General features: G+C 41.8%; 1 protein-coding gene across 1 annotated transcript in view; it reads left to right on the top strand.

Annotated features, from left to right (window-relative positions):
* The window catches only part of ankmy2a (ankyrin repeat and MYND domain containing 2a), a 107,344-nt gene that overhangs the window by 58,047 nt on the left and 33,897 nt on the right, over positions 1 to 15,400 (top strand). Inside the window, exon 6 of the mRNA XM_048260735.1 lies at positions 15,156 to 15,370. Within this exon, the coding sequence (XP_048116692.1) occupies positions 15,156 to 15,370 (215 nt within the window). The remainder of the gene's footprint in view (positions 1 to 15,155; positions 15,371 to 15,400) is intronic.

Raw genomic sequence — 15,400 nt, 5'->3', positions numbered from 1 at the left:
AACGTGCAAAATACCGAATTAAACTTTGCGCGGGTGGAAATCGTGTTTTACGACATGCGCCAGTGTGCAAAATACAGCACGCTAGGTGTCTTCCTAAGATACAAGTGAGTGCAGTGCCATCTTTGACATTGTTTGAATAAGAAATGCAAAAGATATTGTGGGCGACTCAAAGCTTTGGTTGCCGAGAGGCTGAGTAGGGGAGACTAACTTGCCCGACGCGCTGTCCAATAATTTCCAGTATGGCTTCCAAGAAAGTTAAGTTCCTTTATTGTAGTAAAATCGGCATCTTGAGAATATCAAACACAGTTCAATGTCAATCAATTCATAAACGTCAATAAATCCAGAAGTAAAATCCACAAGTTTCATGTAGTCCACAACAGCAATAATTCCATTCAACAGCTTAATATATCAAATGCAGTCAGCAAAACGTAAGGCTTCCCCCCATCACCCCCTCTCTGTTCATTCACAAAACACTTGAGCAGCAAGTGAGCAGGTGATATTATGATTCTTGCCGCCACTAACACCATGTGACCCAATTACCGTGAGTAACCACAGGTGCACAACACAGACGTCATCTGACCCCAACAGATATTGTTAAAAGAAGCACACATTGGCTTTAGCCGCTGCAGCCACTCCCCTTCTCACACGGCGCAGCACTGAATAATTGCACGCAGGTAGAAAGTCACGTCATACAAACTTGATGTACCGCAAACCAGTACAAAATATGACCGCTGCTCAGTCCTGCATATTCTCTTCGCAAAAATGTGTGAGTGAAAGAGTGAGAGTGTGCACGGGACAAGGACTCAAGGAGAGTCTGTGTTAAGGTAGGCCTTCTTCTATACTCTGGTAGAGTTGCACGTAGCTCTACAATGCAAGAGATATGAAATTATTATTTAGCCTATTTATTTATGTATCAACCTAAGGCAGGAGGTGTGTGTTGCTATTATCGAACGTTCTATCGAATATATTTTTATTGATATTGATTACATGTCTATCGCGATATGTTATTGTTTTATCGTCCAGCCGTAGTGTGCGTGTGCCTGCTTGCCTGCATGTGTGTGTTTTTATGCGTTTGTCTGTGTGTGTGTGTGTGTGTGTGTGTGTGTGTGTGTGTGTGTGTGCGTGCATGTGGGTGTGTTTGTGCATTCGTGCGGGTGTGTTTGTGCATGCGTGCGTGAACATATTTGTGTTTATGTGTGTGTTTTAATGTGTGTGTTCATGTGTGTTAATGCGTGTGCTTGTGTGCATGCATCTTAATCACAGTACAGAATATTTTTATAAAGAATGGTTCAGCATACAGAAATGTGTTCTTTTTTCATAGATTCCACTGAATCAGTTCTTTTTTTTTTCAGGGGTCCCAATGATTTAATGTTTATATGTTCAAGATTTTTTGGATGTTATTTCTCTGACATTTACTAACTTTAACTGACTATATTACAGTGGGCATTGTTTTCAAATGGCCACTTCAGTCGCGCATTACGAGGCGTGAAGCTGCGTGAAGCTTTAGTACCACTTTCAGCCACTGTGCGTCGCTCTGTCAGTAGCCTGACTGCCGCCCCTTCTGAAAAAGCAGGAGGCTAGGCTACCTTTAAAACGTAATTGTTACGAGAGGAATCCCAGCCTACTAATTCAATAACAAAATAAATCGTAATTAAACATTACCTCGATTAAGGCTACTTGGGTATGGCTTAAGGCTTGACTACACGGTGGTAGCGAAAAAATCGAAATCTGCTTTTGATAGCCTACCGTGCCGCTCCACAAAACGAAAAAATATCTTAATTTGCTGTCTATGTTATTGTCAGTGTTGGGGGAATAACGCAAAACTACGCAAATCAAAACAGTGTCTTAATTTGCCCCTACTTCTTGACTGCAATGTAGTCAATTGACTGCTTGACATGTCATTTTTATTTTTCTGTAAAATAAACAAATACATCTGCTTTATGCCGCAGAATTACATTCATATTTTGCTGACTGCAGACTCGCCACTTCCCTCCCCATATTCCAAGATTAAGATAGTATGAAGTGCTTTTTGTATAGGCTGTCATAAAAAAAATCGTTAAAACGAATAGCTATTTGCAATTTGACAAAACACTGGTCCTCATTTTGCGAATGCGAGGACGATATGAGCCTGTTGCATTTAGTTAGATGTCCGAGTCACGCATAATGTTTGAAAACCACTGGCTCGTAATCACAATAATTTAACACACGACAGTTGGATAGCCTACTTCATCATGTCCCCATGCCTACATTTTTGTGAGTAGCATAGAGATCGTTCAAAAAACAATAAAGTATGGCTCTCCGTTTGGGACATCGAAAACTTATATTTTTAATAGACTACCGTCGAAGATGCTGACTTGCAAAAGCCTCGGGATAACACGTCATCTCCACTATCATCAGTCATGCCCCTTGATCAAATTGGGGAATGAAATAAAAGTTTGAGAACCACTGGCTTAACAAGTTACCTACAGTCCAGAACACAGAATCTGTTGCAATATTCTGATGATCGGCGATGATATCGGCAAACGTTTGTTTTCCAGAGTAAAAATTTCACTTCACCATGCACCTTCGACAATGAATAGCTCATTATACTTGTTACTGTTAAACGTAGGCCTACCTGGTATCATTACAAACATTATTCTGTGTCTAAAACTGGCATATTGTATGGCATTGTGTCATGTAAGTTCGTTGCAAAATCTAGAGAAATGTGTGAGGTGGTCAGCGGGGGACAATTGAGACACACATTGGATTGTGTTATTACTTGAACATTACACTATCCACAGCTGTGGTAGGCCTATCAGGGGCAGGAGGATTACTGTTAGCGCAGGCTTTATATACAAAGGCCTCGAATGTTGTCTTGTTTGTGGAGCGCTTTGCTTCGCTTCTGTAATCTCGGCTTCATTGAAAATGAGGGCTTCCCTCAGTGACCCTCCGAGAATAAATAAAGGTTGAATGAATGAATGAATAAATTAATGCAGGCTTGCCTAAAATAAAAAAAAAATAAAGAATTGTTCCCTCGCGATTGGCTACGCATTTCAAAACATCGCAACGTAAAATGCCACAAAAAAGCTGTTTATGAATAGGTCTTAGTGAGTTAGGAGTCCTCTCGACCTGTCTCAGACTTAGTTGCTACTTTTAGGTCTAAAATGCTTCGTGAATTACTTTTTGTGAAAAAATTAGGAGTCCTAAAGTTAGGAGTGACACGCCCATTATTTTTAGGAGTTGCTCCTAAATTCGCCAGTTAGGAGCTACTTTTAGCCTTAAAATTCTTTGTGAATACGGCCCCTGTACAGCTCCTGTAGCTGCATAGGATTTCAAAACATGGCAAAATGCCGCAGGTTTGTGAATAGGTCTGTGAGTAAGGAGTCCTCTTGACTTCTTTTAAGCTGTCAGAGGTGGGAAGGTGTGATTTGTTGGGGGCAGGGACGGATTAACTGGGCACAAATGTCTGATGGCCCCCCTTCCCCCCAGCCAACGTGAATCGGGTGGTTAGTTAATAGGCCTATCGTGAAGATTTTTCCTGCCATCTAAGGCACGAGCGCATCTGTGAGGCCAAGCCTCACCAAGTAGCTTGTTTGTTTACAACTAACATTCCATTTAATTAAACTGCTTTATAGGCCGAAATAGTTTTCAACATTTTGAATATTAGTGTCAGGTGAATTGAAATGTTCTCAAAGTAGCCTTATGGCTGAAAGCTGCTTGGGATCCCCCCGCAAAGCAATATAACCATACAAACGCCCAGCTTCCTGCACTCATTGTTTCAAAAGGAGTAATTTTGGCTTTGTCAGAACTGAAGAGCTGTGGACGGCACGCACGGTATGCCCAATGAAAATAAATTAACGCAACACAACACAGACCCGCTTCTCTGCGTCAGTCACTGACATGAACGAAAACACAGAACCCGCTTCTCTCACAGCAGTCACTGACAGTAACCTAGAATAAATGCATGGGGAAAAACACTTCCCCATGACAGACATCGTAAAAACACTGAAAGTTAATATTTTGTCACTAGCAACATACATCTGTCCTTTGTCAAATGTATTATGTTCCAAGTAGCCTATCGCGTAATTCTGCTTCATAAAGTTGAACAAATACATTTGCTTATTTCACAGAAAAAATATAAATAGCCAGTTAGGGTCTACAGTGCAGAGTTGGTAAGTTATGGTAGGCCAACTTGCAGTGAACATACAAACAGGGGAAATTCTTTCTCTTGTAGCTGAGTAGCCTCAGGTGCGCACGTAGACATAAGGCCGAACATGCAAGTGCCAATGAATCGTGCTCTCCACGACAATCAATGCCGCTAAACTTAAATAGGTTAACATCACTCTAAATTCGCCTTCAAGCAAGGAAAACGATGATTTGAAGACATCTGTTTCGTTGGAAGGGCAAGGGGTAGCAACAGGGCAACACAGAGACAGGCCCGATGGCAGGGCTGTTATGAGAGTATTAAAATATGGGATATTCTACGGGAAAACATTAAAACGGCAAGACAGCGGGGGAAAGTTAAAATATGATAAACACGGAAAAAGTTGGCATGCCGTGCACAGGGATTATTTGTCATATTATTAATCACAAATGATTATTTGTGAAATTGTGCAAACAGGCGCAACAGATTTGAAAAGGAAGGACTGGTAGCATGCAAGCTCACGGGAAAGATTGATTTAAGAACGTTATCACAGTGTGTGGCTGTGGCGCGGGCGGAGAAGGGTCATTGAACAATTTCTAGCAGGAAAGAGAGGGTCATGCAACTTGCAACTGAAGCACTCAAAATTCCTCCGGTGGCCCCTTCAATAAATACCGAACAGTCCCTAGATTGCTGCTGGGCTATATGTCTTGGTTCATGTCTGTTAACCACTCATTGCTGTCAAACGCATAGCCTATCTCGCGGTTGCATCCATTACAAACAAACATGCAATGTGAACGTCTGGGATTGGGGAGAGCACTAAATGCTCTACTGAATAAGCACGAAGTCAAACCTTTAAATGAAAAACACTCTTTAATAATCAAAAAATAAAAAATAATAAACCGCTAATGAAGTAAACTTGTGACCATCAAAAATCGTTTATCGCCTGTAACTCCATGATAACAGGATGTAACAGGAAGGCATTTGGCTGAGCAACGGAGGTTAATATGCTCTATATTTTGTCCAAATGATGTCTGTCTATCATCGTTGCACTCGGAGAAAACCAGAATGTTTAATTTGTCCCATGTTTCTTCTCTACGGCTGCAAACGGGATTCACTCGCAGTTAACCAAATATTTCTTTATTAGGGCAGGGCAGGCATATTTCTGGCTATTAAATTATTTCTAAACCAGTCTGCTAAAGTCTGTAGTGAAGTCTGTGTAGGGTTTTCCAGGCTCCATTTGTTTGTACGAGACACCCTGCTCACTTGAGTCATCTTACCGGTTGTTTGGGTTGTTGCAGTCTCACTGGAAAAATACAAATTAAAGTTGCGTGATCACACGCGCGGACCGCGAGTGAAGCTGGCCAAGTCAAAGCACTGCCCACTGTACATTGTCTGTAAAAGTTACAGCCCAAGAGGCTCTTTTAAAGAGCCACGGACCTGATTTCATTAAGACTCTTTCAAAAGACTCCAGTGTGACATGGAGACACATGTATAAAAATGACAAGTGACAAACTTAGATGGGAGGCGAGTGTGATTCACTGATATTAATATTAGCTGTGCTAGATAGACTTGCATGCATGTAACAAGGACACTGGGTCATGTCATGTACTGTAAGGAACATGGTACTGCAAATAAACAGAAACATAGCCTTTATTACACATTATAACAGAAAGCAAGATTAAAAGCCATTATTCTGTGTATTTGTGTTGCATTAGTCCCGCACGTGTCATTTGGTTGTCCTTTTCAACTCACTTTATCATTATAAATCCCATAAAACCTGAGAAAAATCACGACTCCCAATGCATTTCTATGGAGCCGTGTACTGAAGTTGTCGGAGTGCGTCTGCCTGTGCGGAGCTACTGGACTGCCATTGGCTCATCTGTGTTTGATGGGCGGGGATCAAATGGAATTGTAGAGTTAGAAATGCCATGGTTAAGGTGTCTTGCAACAGTGGGAGGTGAAGGCCCACATTTTATATGTCTGTGATGGTTAGTAGTGTACGGGTAAAGGGATGCTACCATTGGACCATTCTCCCCAGTAAAATTGACAAACCACTTATGGTTCAGTCCGAGCCTATTTGTTTCCCATTTCTAAGTCCACATAGAATAGACAGACTGTAAGGAACTAAATTTGACAAGAAGTGCATTGAACTAGAATATGTACATTTTATGTTAAAAGAAGAAATTCAGCCAATTTTAACACCGAACTCAATTGAGCATGTTCACAGAATACTGTTGGTAGGACAAATCGTGAAAAAATCATTGCTGTCTGATGTGAGTTAGCCAGCTACCAGCTAAAGCAGCCAAAGTGCATACAAGCTGTGCTATGAGGGCATACTAAACTGTACCTTTGTGCCTCCTAACAGACTCAAAATGTCAAGACAAGTGCTATGAACAGGGTCCTTACATGACATCACTGTGCATGTTCAACCAATAGTTGTGATGGAACAGTATAAATCCTGTGTTTGTACCCTCTGTCAGTCTACCTGTTTCCCTCCGTTTCTTCCTGTAGCATAAAGTCCATACTAGAGATGCACCGATTGCAATTTTTGGGCCGGTTCCGATTTCTGATTTTTCATAGAGTTTCACCTGCCGATACTGATTTTAGCCGATTCCGATTTCATTTCTTCTAACCATTTTACAGCACACACAAATAGTTTTTTTCTATATTTTCTTTAATAGAACATGTTAAAGGAACACGCCACCCAATGTCAGTAGTAATATATGTTCTTACCTTAACTTTCACGAGTTGAGTCATACCTCTCCCGTGTCGGTACGTGCACTCAAACACTCTGGTGCGCAGCGCGAATGTGTTAGCATGTTGCTATGCTAGTGGGCTCAGACGTAGCCAGACGTAGAAGTAATCAAAAACATCCACGTTTTCCCGATTTAAATACAGTTACAAGAGTAGTTGATTAAAATGTCTATGGTCAAACAAAATTAAACGGCAATTTCCCAAGCGCATAAATGGGAGAACTACAATGTGTGGCGCAATAGCACTTGGCAGTACTTCGACCTAGCGTAGTAATATTAATTAACACCTAATTGTAGATCCTATCCACCACAGAGTTTAGAATCAAGGCTTGATCGGCCTCCCCCTCCCCTCTGAGCGAGAGAGAGGCACACACACACTAGAGATGCGCTGATGGGCTATTATTTCAACCATAACTGCATAGCAAAACTTATCATCCATCCACCATCCATCAGCACCAAAGTTTTTTGACCAATTTTCAAAACCGCACCCGCCCACCATCCGCTGGTTGTTTTAATGTATATGGGTGATGCAGCGCTGCTGACGTGAGGCTAGAAAGCTCTTGCCTGTTCTAGAAAGACTGATCCAATGCAGGGTTCCGGTCTGTGCGAGCATGGAGTAGCCACACTTACTTCACGCTCCCACCTACTATATAAATTCTAGTTCTCAGCTCCTTTTTATTCACACCGGCGAATAAACACCAATAACTGTTAACCCCCTACTGATCGACCTCAATGAGAAGATGGCCACAAAACCCAGCAGAGGTACGAAAAAGGACGAAATCGCTGCCAAAAATGACACAGCTGCTGGCCGCGTGGATATGGAGGCCATAGCTGCCATGCTTGAGGAGCACAGAGCAGCCCTTTCGACCAACTTCAAACCTGCGTTTTCAACCCTCGAGTCAAAATTGGTCACAATTCAATCGAAGGTAGAGGACCAGGAAAGACGGGTGCTTTCCCTCGAGTCTAATGCCAATGCAGTCAGCGAGAGTATCGGGGCTTTGGAGACTAGCTGCTCAGTGCTAGCCAATGAGAATGCTAAGTTACAAGCTAAGGTCTTGGACTTGGAGGGACGAAGCAGGAGGAATAACATACGTATTATCGGCCTACCTGAGTCTATCGAGGGCGCCCGTCCCACAGAATTTTTCGCCGGCCTCCTGGTGGAAGTTTTGGGGGAACAAGTTCTTACTTCAACACCAGAATTAGACCGTGCCCATCGTGCCCTCACCTCCAAGCCAAGCCTGGGCGCGAAACCTCGATCAGTCGTCATCTGCTTTCACAAGTTCCAAACTCGAGACCTGGTGATTCGCGAATCCCGCAAGATGAGGGGCAGACTCCTGTATCGCGGCGATCCCATACACATCTTTGAGGACTACAGCCCCGACGTGAACTTTGGGAGTCGGGGCCCATTTGGGGATTGTCCTATGTGCCATGAGTTTGACTTTTAAACGGCCGGCGGTTAGGTTTTGTAGGCTTTGCAGCAAAGTTACCTGTTTAAAGGTGCGATTTGTAGGATTGTTACCGAACGTTCTGTAGGCCAAAATCAAAACACTGGTGAACGTTCTCAAGACTACCAGACGCGAGCCTCTTCTGGGTTGCCAGATGGAATGAAGACTTAGCTAACGTTAGTTGACCTGCAGCTGCTTTAACGTTTCTCCAACCATGACCCAGCTACACATTAAGGAAACAATGAAAACAAAAAATACCTCTCTAACCAACGTAACATATTTAGCTGAAGTCACCGATGCAGATGAAGTTTAGCTGGCTACCTGTTGTGGAGAAATATGGCCAGCTCTGCGTCAGACTTGATATTCTTCATTTGACGAAGACGTCACCATATCAGGAAACTCCTCCGATGTCCACTTAATTTGTTTCTTGTTTTAATTTTGTAAATTTGCCTGCCTCTCGTAGGCGTTCATGACTACAACTGACAGCTGTTGACAGTTGGCCTTTGCTAATTTGGCAACCCAAATAGGAGGACGTGCTAGCCCATTATTAATACGCTATTCTAGAATGAATCGTTCAAAACATAAACGAAAATTCCAAGAGATTCCACCCCGTAACTCATTTTTTTCATGGGTTTTACGGGTTAGAGTAATGTTGTCAAATAAGCCATTACGTCAATTCATCGTGTTTCCTTACTCTCTGACAACATATGGTGATCATTTTCTGAATGGTTACAGTTTATTTTACATTATTTCCTACATACTGGACCTTTAATAAGTCAAAGTCAAGTCAAAGTCAAAGTCAGCTTTATTGTCAATTTCTTCACATGTTCCAGACATACAAAGAGATCGAAATTACGTTTCTCACTATCCCACGGTGAAGACAAGACATATTTTACCATACATATTTTATAAGCAAGTGCCTATAAGGTTTTTTTTTTTTTTTTTTTTTTTTTCCCCTGATGTGGCATTCTTAAGTCTATTCTATATGTGCCTCATCACTATTGTGATTAGGCTACTCTTAACTGGGTGTTAACTTTGCCACCATTTCAATTTCATTTGTAAGCAAATGTCAACAGGTTATTCTAACCTTGCACAAACTAACTTTACAATGACATTTTGGTCTTAGACTCGCTGATGGCTTAAGCATTTCTCTGAACGTAGGAAGGGGTTTTACAACTAAAACTTGTTGGTTTCTACAAAGGTGTTTATTAATAGTCTTACTGTAAGTTATGGGGCATACTGTACAGTTTGGTGGGTTGCGAATTCGAGACACGAGAGCCCAAGAGATGCCTTCCAGCAGTTGGAGTTACCCTTTGGGTAGTCTCCTGGCTAGGGATGGGAGGGGGTGGGTTATTGTTTAGGGTCTTCTTTTTCTTTGCCAGCTAATATATGTTACTTTTGCTTCCTCTGTGACAGTGCATGTTTACTTTACTTTACATACTTAGAAAATAGCACATAACATTTCTGCAACTCAGGTGCAAGCTAGGGGCTATAAGTTGGTTAGTTGGAATGTGAGGGGCCTTGGTCATTTTGTGAAACGTGCTAAAGTATTTGCACATTTGAAGTCCCTCTCTGCAAATATAATGTTTCTTCAGGAAACACACATAAAGCACACCGCTAAAGGGAAACTTAAGGTCAGCTGGGTAGATCAACTATATGAAGCAAATTTCACAACTAAAGCAAGGGGGGTGGCGATTCTAATTAGGAAAAATGTCCCTTTTATTCAATCCACTACCATTTCTGATCCCAACGGTAGGTTTGTAATAGTGGCTGGAACCCTAAATTCTGTCCCTATAACACTGGTCAACCTGTATGCACCTAATTTTGACAACCCTGATTTTTTTCAGAAGGTTTTTAACTCAATTCCAGACATTTCAAGTACTAACATTGTAATTGGGGGAGACTTCAACTGCGTGTTAGATCCTCTTCTAGATAAACAGTTTTCTAACTCCCTCCAAAAATCAAACTCCTGTATTCGCCTAAACACTTTGATTGAGAACCTCAATCTAGTTGATATATGGAGGCTGAGGCATCCAACTGTAAGTGACTATTCCTTCTTCTCTCCAGTGCATAAGTCATACTCCCGCATTGACTATTTCTTAATGGACTCTAAACTGTTAGCATTAGTGGACTCAGTAACATACCAACCCATTATGATATCAGACCATGCCCCTTTGGCCATGGTACTAAAAATTGGGGAGGTTAGAGCTAGACGCAATCAGTGGCGCCTTGACCCCACGCTCTTTTCAGATGAGCAGTTCACTAACATCTTACAAGAACAGATTTCTCACTTCATCACAGACAATGATACAGGCGATGTCAACGACTCCATTCTGTGGGAAACGCTAAAGGCTGTCATCAGGGGACATGTCATAGCCTATGTTTCCAGTAAAAGGAGAATGGAAGGCAGTAGACTCAGACATAGAACATGAGCTTTCTCTTCAAGAAGTTGTATATAAAAATAACCCCAATGATGCCACTCTTGAAACAATTACCAACTTAAAATATGAATATAACACCATCCTTTCGCAAAGAGTTGGCCAATTACTTGTAAAAACTCGACAAAATTACTTTGAGCTGGGAGGCAAGCCCCACAGACTCCTTGCAAGGCAGTTGCGACACTCGCAGGCTACACGCGCTATTCATAAAATAAGAGACCATCAAGGTTACGTCACAACAGATCCAATCAAGATAAACAAGGCATTTGCTTCATTTTATGAGGACATGTACCAGTCTATTGTCAATGCTACTGATTCTCAGAAAATGAACAACTTCCTAGACAATAGCCAACTCCCCACATTAGACGAAGCAGCGGCCAAAGCGATGGATGCTGCCATAACCCTGGAGGAGATCCAAACTGCTATTTCTCAATTTCCTAATAATAAAGCCCCCGGCCCCGATGGGTTCACCATTGAATTCTACAAGAGATACTCATCTAATCTGGCCCCTCTGTTACTGCGCATGTTCACTCATTCTAGGGAAACCACAGAACTGCCTCCCTCACTGTACAGTGCAAACATTGCTCTGATCCTTAAAAAGGACAGGGATCCTTTGGAAATGGCATCATATCGTCCCATATCTCTCCTCCAGATGGAAACAAAAATACTCAGCAAAGTGTTGGCCAACAGGCTCTGTAAATACATAGCCAGTTTGATACACCCCGACCAGACCGGATTTGTCCCAGGCAGACATATATATTTCAACCTACGTCGTCTATTCAACATTATATACCATAAACAAAAGGAGGAATCAGTGGTAATTGCATTAGATGCCGAAAAGGCTTTTGATTATATTGAATGGAGTTACATGCTGACTTCCCTGAAATACTTTGGCTTTGGTCCAGACTTTATTAAATGGATAGAAATGATCTATGCTCACCCCCAAGCCTCAATACTTACTAATGGTGACCTCTCCCAACCATTCCGTCTTCACAGGGGCGTCCGCCAGGGATGTTCGTGTTCACCCTATCTATTCAACCTAGCCATTGAAGCCCTAGCCAGTCAAATTAGATTGAACCAGGAGATAGCCCCAATCAAACTTCATGGCATAGAGAATAAGTTATCCCTTTTTGCAGACGACATCACACTATTCCTGTCACACCCCAAAACATCCATCCCACCATTATCCCACCATTATTCTGGCTATAAGATCAATTGGGGAAAGAGTGAGCTAATGCCCATATCTGATGGAGTGGACTTAAACTTTCTGGGAACCGCTCCATTTAAATTAGCAAGAGACCAATTCAAAACTTTGGGTATCATTGCGACGCGGGAGCATGGAAAACTCAACAGTAACTGGGAATCCAAAATACAACAATTGAAACAGAATATTCAATTTTGGAACACACTGCCCATTTCTATGGTCGGGCGCATCAACGCTATAAAAATGGTTGTCCTTCCTAGATTTTCATACATTTTCCAGAGTATCCCTGTCTTTATTCCCCTCTATTACTTCAAAAAGCTGGACTCTATCATATCCTCCTTTCTATGGAACAATAAACTAGCCAGAATATCCAAAAAACACCTGTTTAAGTGTAGAGCGGAGGGAGGCTTTGGTTTACCTTACTTTTAAGCTTTACTACTGGGCCAGCCAATCTGAATGCAATACTTCACTGGCGTGAAGGTTTCCGACAGCCCACTACAATCAAGAAGATGTGCCCTCTTGGCTTCAGATAGAAATATCTGCATGTGGTGCCACCTCCCTCCCAGCACTCCTTAATAACCCTGCAAAAATAAAGACACCTCTCTATATAAAAAATCCAATTATACTTCACTCCTTAAGAATTTGGAAACAAATTAAATCTTGTCTTGATTTGCCCTTAGTCTACATAGACAGTCCAATCTGTCACAATCATGCTTTCCCCCCTGCTTTGATGGATCCAGCCTTTTCCATCTGGAAAGCCAAAAATATTTAGTTCATACAGGACCTGTACCTTGAAGGAAACCTAATGTCATTTCAAAATCTCCAACAGACATATGACTTACCGTCCACACACTTATTCAGGTTCCTCCAGATCAGGCATTATATCAGGACTCATATACCACAATACGAACACACGCCCAAACACAACACATTTGATAGTCTTAGACGTCTTGTACCAGGGAGCAGAGGCACAGTTTCCTCCCTGTATGGTATCCTATTGGCCCATGAAGGAGTATCCACTGATAAGTTGAAGAATGATTGGGAGCAGGAACTTAATATGGAGATTTCAGGAACGGTTTGGGAGGGAATTCTGGATAGAATTCATAGCACCTCTATAAACTCCAGACATTCCTTAATACAGTTTAAAGTAGTCCACAGGCTCCATTACTCTAAAACCTGGCTCCATGCCGTATACCCTAACATTTCCCCCTTATGTAATAAGTGTGCAAGACAAACACAAAAACACACAATAACAACTAACAGGGACTCTTACACATCATTTTTGGTATTGTTCGCCTCATTTTGCAACAGTGGAAGTCAGACACCAGCCCTCTTTTCCAGCAGTGGCTTAGAGAGTTAGGCAATGTACTTCACATGGAAAGACTCCGCTATAAGATGTTGTACAAAGAAAGGATCTTCCAAAGAATATGGCAGCCTCTGCTGGACAAATGGTCAGAAGCGTGTGAAACTAATAATGCCCAGGGTGACACCCCTAGCTCTTGAGTGTGCAGCTTTCTATCTTTCTTTTTCCTGAATATGTCTTGTGCACTATGTTGACTGTCATTATCACTTTTTTCTGTCTAGCTGGCTTTTCTTTCTTTTTTCTTTTTTTTTTTTTGTTTGAGGGGGGGTGGGGGGGTTTAGGCTTTGTAGGTTTTTGCTGTTTTGTTGCTGAATTTCTGTCAGAAAATCCTGAGGGAAATCTCTTGTATTGTTATCCTGTATATTCCCTGTATAAATGTTTCCTTCAATAAACATATTTAATAAAAAAAAAATTAAAAAAAGACTGATCCAATGCAATGCAATGCAAATATATTAAAAGGCTGAAGTCCTACATTGGCTATGTTGTAGCCTATCCCCAGAATATCAGCAGCAAACTCAGTCTCTGTCTCGCAAAACAGTCTCCAAATAACGCACATCGGCATGTTGCCTATTCTGCCAGCTTGTGCAAATATATCGTCCAAAATGCTTGATTGCATTGTCCACATTTTTAGCTAAATTTTCATGTACCACATCAGAATTTTTGCCAAATACAGTGTGGGACATTCATTTCACAGACTACAAATATAAATGCACTGTTATGGAACATCCATTTTTTTCTTCTCACATCCAATATCCAACTAAAGATATAAGAACAATTTTCATGATACATTTGAACATGCTACCATGGAACATATTTTCATATGCATTGATGAATTTATGGGAGGGCGAGGGAAAAGTGGGAGTAGGCTATCACGCAAACACCGGTGAGGAGAAGTGCTAATAGCGATTAGGTGCTCCACCATATATGAAAACAGCACACGTCTGTTTTGCGGTGAAAAACTTAAATCCAAATTATTATTTTCATGTAGCCTATGATCGCAAAACTTTGACTCTTTTTAATGTCGCAATCAGTTATCTCCGTTCAGCTGCGCTTGTGGTTCAGCTTTGGGCACGCAATTAGTGGCAGGAATGGGCGGTGATGAGCGATGTTTATGTAGCCTATGAAGTGACAGCTTAGTAAATTACACGCAATATGGCAAAGCACAGCGTTCGCTGCATTGAAAAACTCAGTAGCCTATTAGCGCTTTCTGTGTAGCCCTACGTCCAGCCCTGAGTGTTGGCCTGGTTGCTAGCTTCTTCAAACTTTGCTAACTCAGCTGGGTGTTACAATTGCAGCAGGCGAGTGCATTTGACCGGCATATAATCGGCATGTCTCAGACTGACCGGCCGGTCGCCGGTCATGGCCGATCACGTGAAAATCATCCAATTCCGGTCACCAGACCTATCGGTGCATCTTTAGTCCATACCAAAGTTGAACTCATGCCTTTTCCCATTTCCACAGAAACCAAACGTGAAGTTTATGTCCAAAATAACGCTTCAGCATTCAGCATTGCAATGTTTATATATTAATATTAATGACTGTAACAACATGGAAGCTCCAAATGAGAGCTACAGTGGTGTCACAAACGTACAGTTTAGTACATGCCCTCATAGCACAGCTTATAGGCAATTTGACTGCTTAAGCCTCTAGCCAGCTAACTCACATCAGACAGCACTGATTTTTTCAAGATTTTTTCGACCGACAACATTCCGTGAACATGATCAACTGAGCTCCATGTTAAAATTATCCGGATTTCTCCTTTATATAGCAGTTTTGTTGCAGTGGTATGATTAGTGTTTTTGTACTTGGTGTTGCTCTGTGTATGTCAGATGGTGTTGCTGGTTCAAGAAAACCCTATGCTTGCGGAGCCAGAAGCACTGGAGAAATGCCGTCATGTGATGGAATTGATTTGTGAGAAGTGTGTGAAGCAGCAAGACATGAATGAGGTCCTAGCTATGAAGATGCACTACATCAGCTGTGTGCTTCAGAAATGTGCTGTCTTCATGAAAGACCGTCAGGACAAGTTGGATGGTCTCATCAAGAGGTAATGTTGCTGAATTTGATACAAAGTGCT

The sequence above is a fragment of the Alosa alosa genome, chromosome 13 (assembly GCF_017589495.1).
Source record: "Alosa alosa isolate M-15738 ecotype Scorff River chromosome 13, AALO_Geno_1.1, whole genome shotgun sequence".
Taxonomy (NCBI): Eukaryota; Metazoa; Chordata; class Actinopteri; order Clupeiformes; family Clupeidae; genus Alosa; species Alosa alosa.
The sequence above is the reverse complement of the archived record's forward strand: the minus strand, read 5'-3'. Positions and strand labels throughout refer to the sequence as shown.